General features: G+C 38.1%; 1 protein-coding gene across 1 annotated transcript; it reads right to left on the reverse strand.

Moving 5' to 3' along the window:
• Window positions 1-1,332: 1,332 nt before the first annotated feature.
• ptpn2b (protein tyrosine phosphatase non-receptor type 2b) lies at window positions 1,333-17,434 on the reverse strand. Its single transcript, XM_073463389.1, has 10 exons — window positions 17,206-17,434; window positions 16,671-16,761; window positions 16,450-16,550; window positions 12,740-12,838; window positions 11,249-11,386; window positions 10,376-10,585; window positions 9,029-9,190; window positions 6,965-7,173; window positions 6,694-6,789; window positions 1,333-2,201 (listed from the first exon to the last, which is right to left on the reverse strand). The coding sequence occupies exons 1-10, from the start codon at window positions 17,260-17,262 to the stop codon at window positions 2,180-2,182; spliced, it is 1,185 nt and encodes a 394-aa protein (XP_073319490.1). The 5' UTR covers window positions 17,263-17,434; the 3' UTR covers window positions 1,333-2,179.
• Window positions 17,435-18,118: the final 684 nt, after the last annotated feature.

Raw genomic sequence — 18,118 nt, forward strand, 5'->3', positions numbered from 1 at the left:
CCCTGCCTCCTCCTGCCTGACTGAAAGTGGTTGGCCAGGTGCCACACTGTATTCCTGGCAGTCCCGCCTCTCTGAAATTTGATTCCTTTGTACAACACATTACGACAACTTAGGGAGATGTAACAACAGGACGGCACGCTGAGTCGTACTTTGACCCTGTAAAGCTGTTTTGGCATATTTGTGGTTTCCCTTTTTGTCTGCATGATTGTTTTGGGTGGTTTCGGTGTGAGAAAGGAATGTCCTGACAGCATTTTGAGGGGGAAACCAAACAGATGAAGGTGTGGCTCTCCATCATTTGAAAAAATACTGCTGGCCCTGAAAGTAAATATAAAATATGTTTAACATTAATTACGCCATCAGTAATTCTTTGCTTAAAATTGTTTCTGACATTCTGACAATATTTTCATTTTCACATTTTGGCATCCATGCAGGTGGTTAGATGAGAGGATTGATACTACTGTAGAACATACTAGCAGCCAATCTTATCCAGTTTTATCATAGTTTTTATTTTTCTGACAACTCTTTCCTTTTACTCCCTACATTTTAACACAAATATCTGTACTTTCTACTCCTTACAATTTCAGAACAGGCTTGTTGCTTTAGTTTTAATCAATGTTGTAAAACGTACCCAAAAGTCATACATGAGTAAAAGTAAAGATTTTGTGGTAAAACATTACTTCGGTAAAAGTTTATGCTACTTTATCCTTCCACTCAACTACAATTTGGAGGCAAATATTCTACTTTTTACTCTACTACAGTTATTTGCTAATTTAAGTTACTAGTAACTTTGCAGATTATATAAATTAACTTATTTTATTGGCAATTAAAAAGACTAAACAAAAGAAAACACATTCTAATTATCAGAAAAATGATGAATATCAAATGACAATCGTCCGGGCAGGTAACTGGTCGACCCATAGTGTACAGTACACTATATGTGTATAAGAACTATTCATGAGTGACTTTCACTTTTACCAAAGTAATATTTTAACAAGATAACTTTACTTTTACTCTAGCATGACTTTCTGGTTCTTTTTACAACACTGTTAGTGACAAAGGCTCGGGTTCAGTTAGATTTGCACGGAAAAGGCAAGTATTAATGTCCTTCAGAGGGACACTTTTTACTTTTATACTTCCGAGTACATTTTAGAGCCTGTACTTTCTTTTTTTCTTTGAGGAAAGTCGAATGTGTACATCTACTTGAGTAAAGAATGTGTGTACTTTCGTCACCTCTGTAGTCTGGCGACATCCTATGCTGAAAACAAAGGTGTGGCTGTTGACACATTGACCGACAGGTTTGTGGTGGAGTAAACAGAGAAGAGCACAGACAGGTTGTTATTTAAACTAGATAATACCAGTTTTATTTGTAGATAACACTCTAAGAGAAAGAGAAACTTAAGACAAATTCATTTCAAAAGGAGAACAAGTCATCAAATCAGCTTTTTCTACTGTATTCAAATCTGTAACATTGTCGTTCCTCCTTTTTTTCTTCTTTCACAAGCAAAAATATGTCTTTTTTCTTTACACACATCTTTTTGTTAAAAAGAACACTATGTACATCATGGAAACATTACATGCCACTGCATTTCTGATGAGGGAGGAGGCAGTGTTTTTTATTTAACCAACCCCCCGTCGCTGTGAAAAACTTCAAGTAATCTCTTTATAAAAAATAGAACATTTTTATTTTCCCCTCTGAAAAAAAGATTCTTTCTAAAAATACACATATGAACAGCATTACAAATTGGCAATGCATAGCCCCAAATATCAGTCTTGATTTCATAGATGCAAAGAAAAGCGTAATGGATTGACATAGCTGCAAATAATAATAATAATATTAAAGCAAAAAAGAGAAAGATTCTGTGACTCCAGGCTAAAGATTCTGTGACCCGTGGTTAAAGCGCTGGTGTGTTTCTCTTTTCAAAGAGCTCTCTTCCAAGAATGTCGAAGTGTCTGCTGTAAACAGTTCGGAGAGGGTGAGGAGACATGGAGGAGGACTGAGGCGTATGTGGGAGTGACATGCTGCTAACATGAAGAAGAAGAGGGACAACAAAATGATATTTAAAAAGCCATAGAGAAGAGAGGAGAGGAAGATGGACAGAGGTTGGGAGAGAGCTGGAGTTCCCTGCCGATGTTGGCTTTGATGCCAGAGCTGTCGGTGCGTGGCCGCAGGTGGAGGTGGTTAGCAGTCGCTGGTTTTCGCCCTGTCGCAAGACAAAAAGGTGTTTAAAGAGGTTGAACTCAACAAGCTATTTTCTACCAAAGTATCAGTGAAGCTCAGTGATCAAAGGAGCTCATGCCACAAAATCAAGTTAGTGTCTTCAGCTTGTTTAAAGGGATAGTTCACCCATGAATCAAAAATACATATTTTTCCTCTTACCGATGCAATTTATCCATCTAGATTGTTTTGGTGTGAGTTGCCGATTTTTAGAGAAAACGACCATGGAGTTGTCTGCCCTCTCTCAAATGTAAAGGAACTACATGGGATTCAGCTTGTGACGCTAAAAGAGCCAAATATATCCATTTGAAAAACTCAACAGCAGTGTCTCTTTCCAGAAATCATGAACCGGTTGTTCAAGATAATCCACAGACCTTGTTGTGAGGCAAACGAGAGGCTTGTGCCTTTGACAGCGCAGTATGTAATCATTTATGGCGTCCTCCTCGACTGAGCTATAATGTTAGCTTGTTTGGATAGCTTAGTTAGCTAGCCTCTCGCCTCATGCTTCTCACTCATGCCTATTTTATTGTTTCATTGTGTTCGCTTTCAGCTATTTCGGGAGTTTTGTTAAGTAACTGCTGGTCAGAACCCAACATTTCTTGATTTTGCTGCTTCATACTAAAAGCTTTTAAAAAACAAAATAACATGGGCCTTTTATTGTAAAGAATTTATAGGAAATGAAACGTGCTTGTCATTGAGTTAGCCGAGCTTTGTATGCAGGAATTTTCCAAAAATACTGCAGAGAGGACGAGTAATTACAGCCGCTCTGTTGACCGCCGAGTCAAAGTAGTATGAGTGGGTGCATGTTTCCTTCAAGGTCTGTAAATGAACTTAAGTAACTAGGTCATGATTTTATGGAAAGAGACATTGCTGTTGAGTAAGCTAAAGGTTAAAGCAGACTTCCATTGAGTTTCACTATATTCAGGAGAAGGCAGACATCTCTACGGCCGATATCTCCAAAATTTGGTACCTCGCAGTAAAACAATCTACATGGATAAACAGCACTACAGACAAGAGGAAAAAATGTGTTTTTAAATGTGGGGTGAACTGTCCCTTTAAGTTTTCAAGAATCCTAAGTAAGGTTTGCTCAACTACTAGCAGCAGCTGTGGCATGACAGTGTCTCTGATCATGACAACATTAGATTGATTATTAATGCAAAGCAGCCATCTTGTTTAATAAGCAACATGTCACACTGTTTAGATGTTCTTAGCCATTAGTGTCACGCGTTCAAGAAAAAGTACATGGAGTTATTGCAGAGCATCAAAACAAATCATTAGAATTGATTATCTTTGAGGTTAACTAATAAGACGCATCCCTGATTTTTAATCACTGATTAATCATTCATCAAGCAAAAATGCAGAAAATTGTTGAAAATCTGTTTTGTTTTGTTTTGTTTTTCCTGTTTGACAGTGTAAGTCGAGTATTTATGGGTTTTGGTCTGTTGCTCGAACAAAAAAAGACTTTCAAAAGATTTAATCTTGGGTTCTGGGAATTTGAGATGACCACTGTAACCTTTTCTCTGGCTGTTCAAAAAGAGCCAGCGAAAAGGTTATGTAGACAAAATCTGCTAAATCCAGCGTGGGTGATGCTGCACAGCTGTTTGGCTTCAGATGTAGTATAAACAACAGGCTCTGTTGTTCCTTTAAATGCTAAAACCTGCTGACATCAGCATAAATATTATATTTAGCTTGTAAAAAGTTGAAACGACAAGTAGTTGATTGATAGAAAATTACCAGCAACTATTTTGATAGCTGTTAAAGATCTTTTCAATGCAAAAATACACAACGTTCCCTTGCTACACCCTCTTAATTTGAAGGATTTGCTGCTTTTCTATATTTTAATGTTAAAGTAAACTGACTGTGAGCTTTGAACTGTTAACAATACATTTGATACAACTGGCTTAAACATTTTTGATATTTCCAAACAATCTATAGACCAAATGGATTAAATTGACAGATAACTCAATAGAAATAATCCTTAGTTGCAGCTCTAAATATCTAGTTTGAGAAACTACAGCAGAAGACAACAACATGTAGTTATTGTTTAACGGTCCTGCAGCTTATTAAATAAACAAAGACCCTCATAGACCTGACCAGAAATCTCCTGATGAATTTCTAAAATCCAAACTTCAACTCAAACTTTAACAAGGACAAAACACAACTGTTGCAGTTTAAAACTCACAACAGAGTAGGAACACTGCCATGCTAAAGTCCAAGAGAAATGTAAAGACATTTTAAAACGACTGCAGCAAAACTACAGGAACGTGCAACAGACCTGTATCAGCCCCAACTCATTTAATGTGATGGCCTGACAGCAGTGTTGCCAGATGGGAAAGGTTAAAGTGTCATACCAAAGGCTTGAAAGGATCATATTTTTGGGGAAAAATTATTGTAAGAGAGGTTTTAACCAGGACTTCTAGGTTTAAATGTGTCATTTTACAGCAAACATTCCTTTAAACGAGTGTTGAGCAGCAGGAGAGCAGCAGCCCACTTGCGAATCACAATCATTGTCAGAGCCTACACCAAGAGTGATTGGCTAGCAAGAGGTCACGTGAGACGTAGGATCCATATTTTCCTATCCTGATCATGTCAAGAAACCTAAAGTGGAAGGAAGGGTCATTGCTCCACCGAATTTTGCTTTTGTGCCAGACTGGTGTCAGCTGTATTGAAGTCTATAAGAGATGCATAAAGTAGCACACTGAAATCCAACATATCTACGTCGTATGACTTCTGATGAAGAAATTCCTCCAGAAAATGAAAGAACACACTTCAGAGAGTGGGTGAACCACAGATTTTTTTTCCAAATGACTGACAGGGTTGATAAAATGGTGACGAATGGGGAAGTTCTGACCAAATACTGCTGATGAGACAGCAATTACCCTGGGAACAGAAGCCTTCCCAAACAAAATGGAGTGAATAACATGTCAATAATCTTTTTTGTTTTTTTTAAATCAGTCGTTAACCTACACTCTGAAGTGTGTTATTTCATTTTCTGGTGGCATTTCTTCATCAGAAGTCATACAACATATATATGAACATACATATGTTGGGTTTTGGTGTGTTTCTCCATGCATCTCCCATAGACTTCAATACAGCTGACACCACAGTCTGGCACCAAAGCAGGAAAAGACATAATGACCTTCTTTCTTTTTGAATAGTCTACACTAAAACTACTAATGAAATTTATAGCTTTTTTGGCATTGTACGGAGGGGCGGACAGCCTTAATCGGGAAAATCATTTATTCTTTATGGGGAATTACTTGACTTCTTTTGTTTTTAAAAAGGGATTATCACAGCCACCTTACTTGTCAACAAGAAAAGTCACCCTTTCATGTGTGAAGAGGTGGTTTAGTGAAGTGAAAACTACAGCGGTTGCTGGTTTGCACAATAACATCTGACAAGATTAAACAGAGAGAAAAAAAGATGCCACCAAATTTGAATCTCTGATGCACAGTACAAATTAGCACCTTGCAAAATTACAACTCAACCTGACATTTCAGAGCTCCAACAACCATAAACCACAGATATACATACACACGCCACACACACACACACACACTCCATGCTCGAGTGCAGCCAAACTTAACACAACTCCAAACCACAGGAGCCAAGCAAATAATGAAAACAAGAACAAAACCGCAAGAGAAACAAAAACACACACCACACACACACACAGGAACACACACACACCTCCATGTACAAGAGTGGGCGTTCTTTTTAAAAGCTGCGGGTAAACTTCGTCCTCTAAATGTGCTCTTCCTGGCAGTTGTCGCTGTCGCAGAGGGGGGTAACGATACACTGCCCCCCGCTGGACAGGCCAGCTCTTGTCATGTGCAGCAAATGCAGCCCAAACTGTCCGAGAAGAACCACAACAGCAGAGTGAGACCGCGTCACAAATGGTGCAGTTTGGGCCGAATTACTGGAACAACACTGACATGTCACACAACAAAGGAAGGCTTCTCAGAAATGACTTGGTGAGCCGTTTTTGGAGGTGCACAGTCATCAGAAACAAGTGCTTGATCAGGTCTAACCCTCCCGCCTGTATGTCAGCAAGACTGGTGATTCCACATGACTGAGAATTTAGTGAAAATAAGAAATAAAGAGAAAATGAAGCCTCAGCTGTGCTTAAAGTCTGACTATTATGAGGTTGAGTCATATACTGGGAAAGCCTGCCTGGATTCCCTGTGGTGTTAAAGAGAAAGTGACTCATATGTAGTACAAATGCTGCCTTTCCTTTTTGTCTATGGGAAACCAAAAAAAAAAAAAAAAAAAAGGAGTCAAAAAAATGTCAGATTTTCGACATCTCCGGTTATGGAACAACAGCTGATTTTCTTAAAAAATATGACGGATTAGATCTGGTCCTTAAAATCTGATCACACTTGACACAAATTGACATTTTCACTGTGCATGACGAATCATCCTAAAGGTAAGAACTTGTGATCTGTGTATGAATAATAAGAAGAGGCGGTTGTAGTCACCTTTTTCTCTTCTTCTCTGAGTCATTTGTCCTGGGCTTGCTTTGGGACGTCTTGGCTGTGCCTGATTTGGAGATACTGTCTTCTCTGCGTCGTTTGCTGCAAATAAAGAAGGAAACAGCTGTGAAAAATGAACTTTCCCTGTCACTAATAACCTCCATTATTTATGTTACCTTCTTCATTCAGAAATATATACTTTTGTGTTTCATTATAACCTATCCGATTATGACAATGGACAACAAATGGTGCGTGTTCCTTTTATCAGTGTACTGACTGTGTTGTGCTGCCGTCCAGCTCCTGTTCCTTGCAGGGAGACTGTGCTGGTACTTTGCCATCCTGTCTGTAGTCTCCTCCTTCCTCCAGCTGACTTCCTCGTTGGGTGCCGTTGCATTTCTCCGTCGGACACCTGGCCTGAGGCTGAGCTGAAGGGGGAGACTCTGATGTCGGCTCTTGATCTTCCCTGGACAACTCCCGCCACCGGTTCTATGTGAAGAAGAACAGTAAACAAAAGATTTTGAGAGAGATATAATTACACTTTAAAATGTGGCTGCCATACCATTTTTGCCACTGATCAAAGCAGCCTTTAATTGGCAATTTTGTTTGTAAAGATATAGAATTAAATAATTTCCTTGTCAATACCACTGATTCCTTTTCCAATCCAATACCAAGTAAAACACAATCTGCTATCAACAATTTCTATACAATACCGATACTTTGTGCAAAAACCTAATAAAATGGCATCAAATAGTTGTCAGAATGCAGGAACTGCTGTTGTTTGAATATCAGCACACAAACTGAAGCCCAGACAGATGTGAATAACATTCCCACGGTCAGTGACAGTGATAATACATTTCCAATAACTACACTCCCTCTCTCTGTTCTGGGATAATGCCTGCCACGGCCTCAGGACTCAGTGAATGAAGTCTGTCTCACCCTCGCAGCACATTTCTTCTCCTCACATGACAGTGTTTGCGGTCAACCATCATCAATGTCAACCCTCTGTCAGAGACGCCCTAGGCATTTATAGGGCTGGAGTTTGCATATGACTATGACAGTTGGAAGGAGCAGTAGTTTCGTATAAACTAGGTATTATTTAGACTAGATCCGGGTGATAGTATAGTTATTTCCCCTGTGTCCCTGTTGATGTTAAAATACACATTTACCGTAAATTACTTGAGTTTAGGTATTGATCTTGTAATGCGAAAACGAACAAAATTATTTGAGATTGGATGTATCAACACTTCTGTGTCGATTTGAGCACCACTCACAAAAAGGAGTCACCAGTGAAAACCATTAGCCCCAGATACTCAGTAACTGACTTCTGACGCTGACGTAAGTTAATAATCCGCGAAATATCATTCTTCTATGAGTGCAGTTTTGGTTCGCTACCATTTAGCACCCTTCACAGAAAAAAATTGAACAAACTTAATTAATTCTTGAATAGTGTAAACCCTTGTCTCATAAAACTTATCTACTTCTCTCACTAACACACCTCTCTATCATTCTCTTTTATCATTTCCCCTCTGTAGGGCTAGGAAACATTTTTATTATGACACTTTTCCATTAAGTAAAACAATTAACATCTTTATTGACTAGTTCGTTTCTTCCCTTTGATTAACATAAAGCTACTTTATCATCGATGTGACTGGAGGCCTTGTCAGATGGGTCTGCTGATAAGTGAGGAGATCTACAGGAACCTCATGCAACTGAATTAATTTGTGAATCAAATGGATTTAGCCTCATAATTTTCTGATGCGAATCAACCTCAAGCACATAATTCAAACTAAATACTCCACATGATGCTATCTTGTTAATCATCCTTTAGGCTGGTTGATATTTTTAATTTGATTTAGAAATTGTTCCCACTGTGGCTGTCTTACTGACCAACTTCTATCCCAGTTAATTTCCAGTATGTACGTATGTGAGTATGTGAAGAGGCCTCAAGAAACTCACAAACAAAATAAGAGAATAACTATAATAATTATGGCATATTTTATGCTAGTCCGACTCTCGACTTTTTACACCACTCTGCTGTAACAGTTTTTTACAGCGTCAAAATCTCTGAATAGCTGAGGGATGTTATGAAGTTGCTTTTGGCAAGTTTCTTCAAGTGTTTGAGCTAATCATCTCTCTCCTGAGATGATAAATTCAGGCTTTCGTATGTGAACAGAAATCCAACACCATCTATCTTTTGACTCGATTTTAATCTTTTTTTAGAAGAAACGACTCCCACTGAACAAATATGATGAAATACAGTCTCTGGGTTCCTAAGAAAAAGTGCTACGTAATAAAGTAGAGAATAATTGAATTGGTAACAGTGTGAGCGTGTTGCAAGTACCTGTACAGAGGCGTCTCCCTTGATGTATTTGGCTCCTTCAAGCACAGCCAAGTAGGAGAAGCGCAGCTGGTCAGGGGTCTGAATCAGACCCATACGGTACTTCCTCATGTCCAACAGGATGCTTTTGATGTCCACTGATGACGGGTCTTTCCTCTTGTCCATCTGCACAGGACAGCATTGTCAAAATTAGCTAAACTAACCAGGATGAAGCCCTATTTCTTGATATCTGTTGACTCATTCGTCGGCTGTGTTTGGAAGGGACACACATTCTTACATTTTTACACACTACCAGTCTATGGCAGCAAGTACATGCAGCAGTTGTGGCATTAAATGCAGCAACTGACCTTTTCTGGCTTATCTACCTCCACATTATCATGTTTTCATGTTCTCCAGCATGCCAAGAGAACAACGTTGCCTTTCAGCTGTGGGTTCTACGTAACCACATGAAAGCTAGTTTCATGTTTTAGTTGTAGGCGTGTTTCTTTCTCTTCTAACTCTATTCAGAACCAGGCATCAGTCAGAAAATACAGGGTGTCTACAGATAGACACTTTTATTTAATGCTTTTTATGATGCTTTCAAGATTATTTTTAACCAAATCTAAGACTCAAATCATTTTTTTGTTATTCAAGCATTGAAAGTAGGTATACAGGTATGTGGTATATGCTGCATGTGGTCCTGTGCAGAGGAAGGTCTTATGTAGGAATATGGTTTTTAGAGTGAGTTGGGTTAATCTACATTTTTCCAACAGATAAGTGCAAGTATAATGTCAAAGGACAGTTCAGTGGTAGGTTTAAGGATTTATATAAGGTCAATAACTGCTATCATGAATTTTTTGTTTCATGAGGCAAGATGTAATTTTAGCATTGTATAAAGATGCCAAAATACATACTGATGGACTATTTGTTGTGAATATATACATTTAGGTCAAATGCATTTATTTGCAAACGTTTAGTAGGTCAAGCAAAAATACATCTATTAAAAATAACTAGGCAAAAAAGGTCATATGAGGTGGTAAACATGGCAACACAGATTAAAATGGGTCTGTGGTGACTCTAACACACACAAATATCTTAAATTAATATGTGTCAGAGTCAACACAGACCCATAATAATAAAAAAAACAATGAACATTAAATAACAAATCAAATCACTGTTACAAAGAACAAAAAGGTGAGATTTTAGAGAATTAACTGACAGCTTATAAGAGACTAATTTGTCCCTTTTTTGCCATAGTCTAAATATTCTGACCATTTTTGATCATACAAATGTGACTGATCTAGAAAACCTGAAGACCAAATTCTTGTGAGAAAATTGAGTAAAAACATCAAACGTGAAGGCAGGACTTACCAGGACCACACATGTGTCAACTAAAGAAAACGTCCCTGAGCGGCCGATTCCAGCACTACAGTGCACCACAGCCGGCCCGTGATCCACCCCCAGTGCTCCTGACTCCCGCACTTTGAAGAGGAAGTTTAGGAAGGATGCCGGGGACTCTGGGACACCAAAGTCAGGCCATGTGGTGTAATGAAAGTGGTAGATCTCTCTCTTCTCTCCGGTCTGTGAAAAGCAGACGAACAGAGAACTCATTAGCAGGTAAAAAAACAAACAATCATGTATTTCTTTGCAGTGAGCCTGTCAGTGCTTATTTTTATCTGTTCTGTTTGAGGCGACGAGGCTATTTCAGTTGTGTTAGGCAGCTGAACTAACTTTCACTTTAGTTTCAGTTTCAATTCAAGTTTCAATAAAGCAGGTTCTGAAAAGTGGATGGTCAAAAACAGCAAATCAAGACGTGTGTGTAGTTATTTCTCATTCTTGTGATCAGATTTACCATTCATTTTGGTTGATGATATTTTACATTTTGTTTTAAAAAACATTTAAGATACAGATGAAAATCAGATTTTAAAAATGAATTTTGCAGCATGAGCATCGTATCTTAAGCATATTTGGGGTATTTCAAATACTGAAATTTGCATATTTTCCACTCCCACACATTAGAAAAACCTTGTGTGGCAACAGAAAACTAAAACATTTTCAATATGTCTGAAAGTTTGTTAAAAACAAAAAAAAAAGGGAAAAAAAGGATGTTTTCAGTTCTAAGAAGCCTCAAACAACACAGGTCCATGTGATACATTAAGCTGTGAGAACCTTTAAACATTTCAGTTCTCCTTTACCACCCTTCACTGAGAATTCCCCCTTGTGGTAAATATTATTTCAGCCTACGCTAATATTCAGCAGCTCCAACACTCGGGTGGTATAGTAAGACTTGGTGTCTTCTGACAACAGCGTGACCAAGAAACGTGTGTCTCTGAAGGCCATCTCCCTCTCCTCAGCTATGGGCCAGTACTGGGCACACTTTTCCTGTAAGAGAAGGAACAAGGAAACACACCTGGTAAGAGATACCAAATGATTTCAACATCTGACAACAAAATACACCTGATGGAAAGCAGATGCTGGCTGAGAGGCCAGACTGGCCTTGAGATAAAGCAGCTGACGATTAACGGGAGGACAGTTTGATCCTCTGCATTTTGAGGGAAGCTGGATAATAAATGAAATTATGCTTTCTTTATGTCTTCTCTCTACACACAAATACCTGCACCTAATCATACAGTACATGTTGCATTTCATTAATACACTTTCACAAACTACAAATACAAAACGTCAATGTGTCGCTTTTCCATTAACATACAACTACTCTCTGTTTTGTGATCTAAGACATATTATATCACATATCGTTGAATGTTTAGGGTTGTAGAGGTATAAAGGTATACCATGATATGAAAATTACTTAACTGGACGCCTATGTTACAGATCTAAAACAAAATCTACCTCAGACAGAGTTAAGATGAGAAGTCTGGCTCAATTCCAAAACAATTCTTGATCTCGTTTGTTCAAGGACTAATATTTTTATGGAATAGAAAGTCATTTGTCAGTACTGCAGGTAAATGTGTGCAATACATACGACAATCAACATCTAATCATACAGTGTTTTCTTAGTAAACACACAATGGGCAGAACAGTTGAGGATGAGTCTATTATGTAACCTTCCCTGTGGAGGATTGGAGTGCTGGCCTACATAGAAGATCCTTGTGAGGTTAATGATATCTGTGGACTGTAGGTGCTCTTTATCTTCCATTTCCAAGAAAACAGTCAGTGAGTGAATCTCATGACCGAGTGAGATCCACTTCAGCTGCTTTACTAAGAAAGAGAGACAACACAGCTGCTCTGAGTGAGACAGAGTGTTAGACTGTGTGCTAGTCTGTGTGTGTGTGTGCTAGTCTGTGTGTGTGTGTGTGTGTGTGTGTGTGTGTGTGTGTGTGTGTGTGTGTGTGTGTGTGTGTGTGTGTTTAATCGGCACATCACAGGATCACTGGATTTAGAAGAGGTGAGAGGTGGGGCTACATCCCAGTTCTTCACACATTAAATGTGAACACGCTGTCAAAACACTGAATTCCAGTTATCCTGCTGACAGGAGAGCGAAGCTTCACAGTCAACCATTTAACAGAAAATCTAAATTAATTCATGAAGTTGTGTTAATTATTTCACACTGTTAGCAAGCTGCAAACTAAGTGTGTGCTGCTGTCTTTCTGTGGTCTCTTTAGTATTTCTTCAGTCTGTGTGTGGGTGTGCGCACCAGACAAACTGCAGATGTCAAACCAGACAATCTGCTTTTTTTTTTATTACATTACATCAACATGATATCTGTGTACTTACCGAGCCTTTCTCGATGACTCGGTTGAGCATGATGACCGCCTTGGTCTTCTGCTCCCAGACCATGAGCCAAAAGTGGCCACAGGTGTTCCTGAGGGGGCCCTGCACACAGCAAACACACACACATGCAAACACACTTTGATCAGTTACATGGCAAGAGTCCAGCAGGAGAGTGGAAAGTCATTTACACTGGAAATATATCTCTCAGGCAGGAACAAAAACATTAGATCCACATAATACATCAGTTTAGCAACTGGGTGATGATTGTCTTCATTAATGTGATAACTGCTGTATGCAAATGAGATTTGCTGAGCGATAACAAGAGAATATTTAAAAAGGTCACAGCTGCTAAAGGTTATGAAGTGGTTGAATTGAGAAAACTGTATTCTGTTGGGTGAAATATGCAAAATACCATCACCATACAGTACAATAACAGACTGTCTGATCTCAAGTAAATTAGGATGCAAATAACTTCAGGACTGTCAAATAGTTACAGACAAAACTGGTGTAAATGTGTTTATGGTTCCATTTATTTCAGGATACCCAATGTTCATTGGACAGAGGAAGGCATTACCTAGAATTTTTTGACTTTTTAAAGCATTTTCTTATATTTTTTCATTGTGCAACAAGAAATCTGATGAGTAATTAATATCAGACTGTCTCTGATCAGCATTGAACTGAATATCTTTGGGTTATGAGACATTAGAGAACGTCATCTTGGACTTTGGGAAACACTGATTGACATTTGTAACTATTTTCTGATATTTTATAGACCAAACTGAATTGATTGACAAAAAAATTTAACAGATTAACCGACAGTAAAAATATTTGATAGTTGCAGTCCTGTTTGACACAAACTAAGTCCTCATATTGTTAGGCTTCCAACAAGGTATGTCACAAAAGGTTCACAGACTTTCGCTCGATAACATCCCAAAAACATTTGCCTGTTAACTAATTCTGGATTCTTGAATTACTTGGAATAGCTACAATCCACAATTAACCAAAGAAAATGTATCATTTATTCTTGCTATGTTGAACTAAGCAACTCTCTGTGGCTTTTAATTACCGAAGCAGGATTCAGTGAACAGTGAGAAATATGATTTGATGAACAACAATCTGTTTTATCAGCCCTTTTCAGTCTCTTTTCTGTGGTCATGCGAGTCTAGAAAGAAATATCACATGACAAAGTTAAGTGGTTGTTTGTCCTTTCATTTCCTGAAGACATGAGTAAATTCACAGGTGTGTGGGTTGGAGATGCCCCCGTGTTGGTATTCTGCTTGAGAACCGATATTGATCACGTTGACTCTACAAATTCTGTCCAATCACAGACATTGACCCTCAATAACACATTTTAAACGGCAACAACCATAATAAGCCAACAAATTAGTGTCACCTTCTATAAATAAAAACACTGTCTGAACAAGAATTTCACTGCTACTAAATGCTCTCCATGTTTAAGAAGAACAAAGCCTCTGTGCTGTTCTTTTATCTTCCACTCATTGCTATGTCAGTGGAATTACAGAAGCAGTGGCACTATGTCTGATCCGATACAAACATCGTACATAACGTTCAACAAAGACATGATTTCATGTGACTGGTGATATTGTGCACTGTTGCCAGATTGGTTTGATGCTTTCCAGCCCGGTAACTGCTCAAAATCTGCCCAAATTCGAAACAAAAATGCCCAAATACTATCTTCAGTAAATAGCAAGAGTATTGTGGTTCATCATAATTTTTCAATATGACAATTCCAAGTGTTGACAGGTGCAGCAGAACACAGATATAAGGCTTCATCTAAGGTACAATGTAACTGTAAAACTGTTTTCCATTTTGGCTCTCTGCCTTGAAAATTAAGGAAAAAAGTAAAAGGACAGCTCAAATAAAAATATAATACAAGTTTTTATCTAAACTGTATGACTGTAACAGGCATCGACAGTAGCCTAACGTCCCCACAAATACAGACACGTATCGACAAAGGTAGAGAGAATGAGAGAGAGAAGGAGAGGAGTATGCAAACAATCCCATGCTATCAAAAGGCCAAACAATTAATGACGTTGTAGCGTTGCAGACATAGAGGTTTCTGTTATCTGCAAAAACATTACAGCTCGTGTGTGTTTATTAGATGCATGTGGGTGGTTGGTATTGACCGTAACTCATGTGTCCTCTCAGCTGAATACATTAAAATAATGTAATTTTGCACTTGGTTAACCACCCAAAACAGATATTTTAAAAAACAGTCATCTTTAAAACAATGGTGTGCGATGGTAAAAACATTGATGATCCTACACAAAGACATCACTGACTAGCATCAGCCTGCGACCTAAGTCTTCTTTTGGTCCTGAGGTAACCAGCTAAATAGAAAAAGTATCAGGTCATCCTGAGACAGATCTTCTGCCATTAGAGGTCAGTTAAATGACCACAGACGCATCTTAATAGCTTTTATTACAACTCAACTCTATGACTTAAGGCTGCTGTTTTTTTCTGTTACTGTATGTGCATGCATATACACAACACATACAACACTTCTCTTAGCTTTCAAATAGGAGACCATCATTTAATGATCCGTAACCTCAAAGCTTTTTAGTTTATGGTCACATAAACACACACAGGTTGTCTTAAAACAACACACACACACACAAACACGCAGTTAATATAATACCATAATGCAGAGACTTTACTCATCACTAATTGATTTAAGTCAACTGAACTAGCGTTCCTTATCATTCAAACTCAGAGACGCGAGCATACACAAACATAATTCAACATGAAAACTGGAAAACGAAACTGGCCTGCTTGGCCAATCAACTTTGACAGCAAACAGACACAACTTATCTGATAACACCGACTAACAGACTTCTAATAGGGGAGCTTAACTTAGGCCTCATTAGGGTAATGCTATGGAAAGAAATTTCATAAATAAGAATTTATGGTGCTGTTACCTAAGTTTTATTACGCTATTTATATTAATATTTTTGTTGTTAGTTTAGTAGTGAACTGCTTCAGAACCTAAATAATTACTCAATTAATTATTAAGTAAGTTGACAGAAAATGTATCTGCAACTATTTTGAGTAGGGGGTCGACCATTATGTTTTTTTTACAGGACTGATACTGAAACAGATTATTAGAAATCCAGGAGACCAATAAACAGTATTTGGAACCGATATATGTTTACAGGAAAAAAAAAAAATCAGTGATGGTATGCAAATACAATTTACTCAAGTACTCTTTCAATATACAATTTTGAAGTACTTTGCTTCAGTGTTTCCATGTTTTACTACCTAATAATTTGACTCCACTCTTTGATAACTTTAGTTACTAGTTACTTTGCAAATTCAGATTATTCAGAGTTGATCGGCGATTACTCGTGACATCAGATAGCATTGTGGTCTCCGAGACCACAATGAGAGAACGGATGTTGCATCAGAGCCAAAGGACAACATTTTAAAATGTATTTCATCACAAATCCGAAACACAAAACACTGATACTGATAATTAGAAAAAATGCTGCCTTATTTTGAGAGATTGCTTGTTTCAGTAATTTAAAAGAGAAGTGACAAACATATGTGGATCAAACTAATGATGGTTGGACAAACAGCCTTTTAAAAAAAAAAGTTTATGATATTTTATAGGCCAGCCAATAAGTCAATTAACCCAAAAGATAACAGGCAGATAGATATGATTGTTAATACTGGAATGAAAGCCTTGACTTTACCTGACTCAATATGTAGCTTCTCTGGGCTTCCTCCATGACTACCAGACTGGCATTGATGTAATCATTCTCTGTGTTCTCCAGCTTCACTCGACTGTGATCAACTGCAGGCAGCATGAGAGACAAATTAATTAGGACTATGTTGTAAATTGACATCCTCACTCAGAGGTAAAGAGACACCACACACTGTAATCACTTTGGACTTTCCGCACATGTTCACCTACATGGACTGACATCTCGGTACCGGTTTCTGTTGCGATTCTCTGGATACTTTGCCACTTTGTAGGAGCACTCGTGCGACTGATTCCTGATTTCCTGGAGACGACAGAAAAACTGCTTAACAAACGAGAAATCAACAGTTGCAAAAAAACAAATATAACATCAAATCAAGACAGCTACTTTCAGCCACGGGAGCTACAAAAACTGATCACAATGACATCCTGCTGTGAAGAATAAACTCGTGGAGCTGACGTGAGAAAGTAAAAACAAATACATAGTTATGTAACGGAACTAATCACAGTGAGCTTCAGCCACATGTACAAGCTTATGACACTTATGACGAAGCTTACGGTAACAAACTGAAAATAAAATGAAGACGTGCCAAAACAAAAAATATCAAATAAACTAACGACAGCGGTGAATAACATCCTATACAGCGGATACTTAATGAGCTAGCCGACCTGTTAGCTTGCTAATTTAAACGCGCGCTTGAAACACTATTTATGTTCGCTTTATGCTAGCTATGCTAACAAGACTTACCATGTACAGTTTCTGCCACCGGCCCTCTGAATCTATGTCTTTAAACTCCTGGTCCATTTTCACCGTGGCAACGCCAGTCTTTTGTAATCAAGGTAAGTGTAATTAGTTGTCCGACTATCTACCTCATTACTCTACTCAGGCTAGAGACGCTTTTGTGTCAAAGAAATAGTCACTTCCCTACGATAACGGGCTCTCGCTAGGTGTCTGTCCGTTGTCTCTCTGCTGCAGTTGACATCTGACAAAAGTGTCGTGTACGCATGCGTCAACACGGGTCCTCCACGAGCTGTCAAAACCAAACTCAGCAAAGATATTCAGTGAACCAACGAGATGTCCCACTACATCACTCCATCTGAAGCACCCATTTTGAGAATACTTTTCTGTAATTAGAAAATAAGTATGTTTTACCTACTTTGTGTTATGTGTTATGTGTTATGCTATAAAAAATTATATTTGTTTTATCCTTTTTTTTTTCCTCTATGGAGAAAATTCAGGTGATTGTATTTGCTGTGATGTTCAGGGATGTTCAAAATCACTAATTACTTTTCTCATTATGGATTACTCTGTTGATTCTTCTTCTTCTTCTTCTTGACTTTAAAAAGCATTTATTTAACTATATGGAAAATAGAGATACTCAAGTAAAGAACATAATTGCACTTAGGTACAGTAGTTGGGCTGAATATAATTTTAATTATATTAATTAATAATTTTAAGTTCTTTTTTACTAGCTAAGATGTATTGGTATTATTATCAGTCCAGTGATAATACACATTCTGTCAAACAACACCATAACAAAGAGAAATGTGATGCTCAGTGTGCCGGATAAAGAACACTTCAGTAATCTGATTCTTATGGGACTGATTACAGATCAAGAAAGAGGTCAAAAGGAGAATTTCTAATGTTACAGCACTGCTGC

This window comes from Pagrus major, chromosome 3, assembly GCF_040436345.1.
Source record: "Pagrus major chromosome 3, Pma_NU_1.0".
Taxonomy (NCBI): Eukaryota; Metazoa; Chordata; class Actinopteri; order Spariformes; family Sparidae; genus Pagrus; species Pagrus major.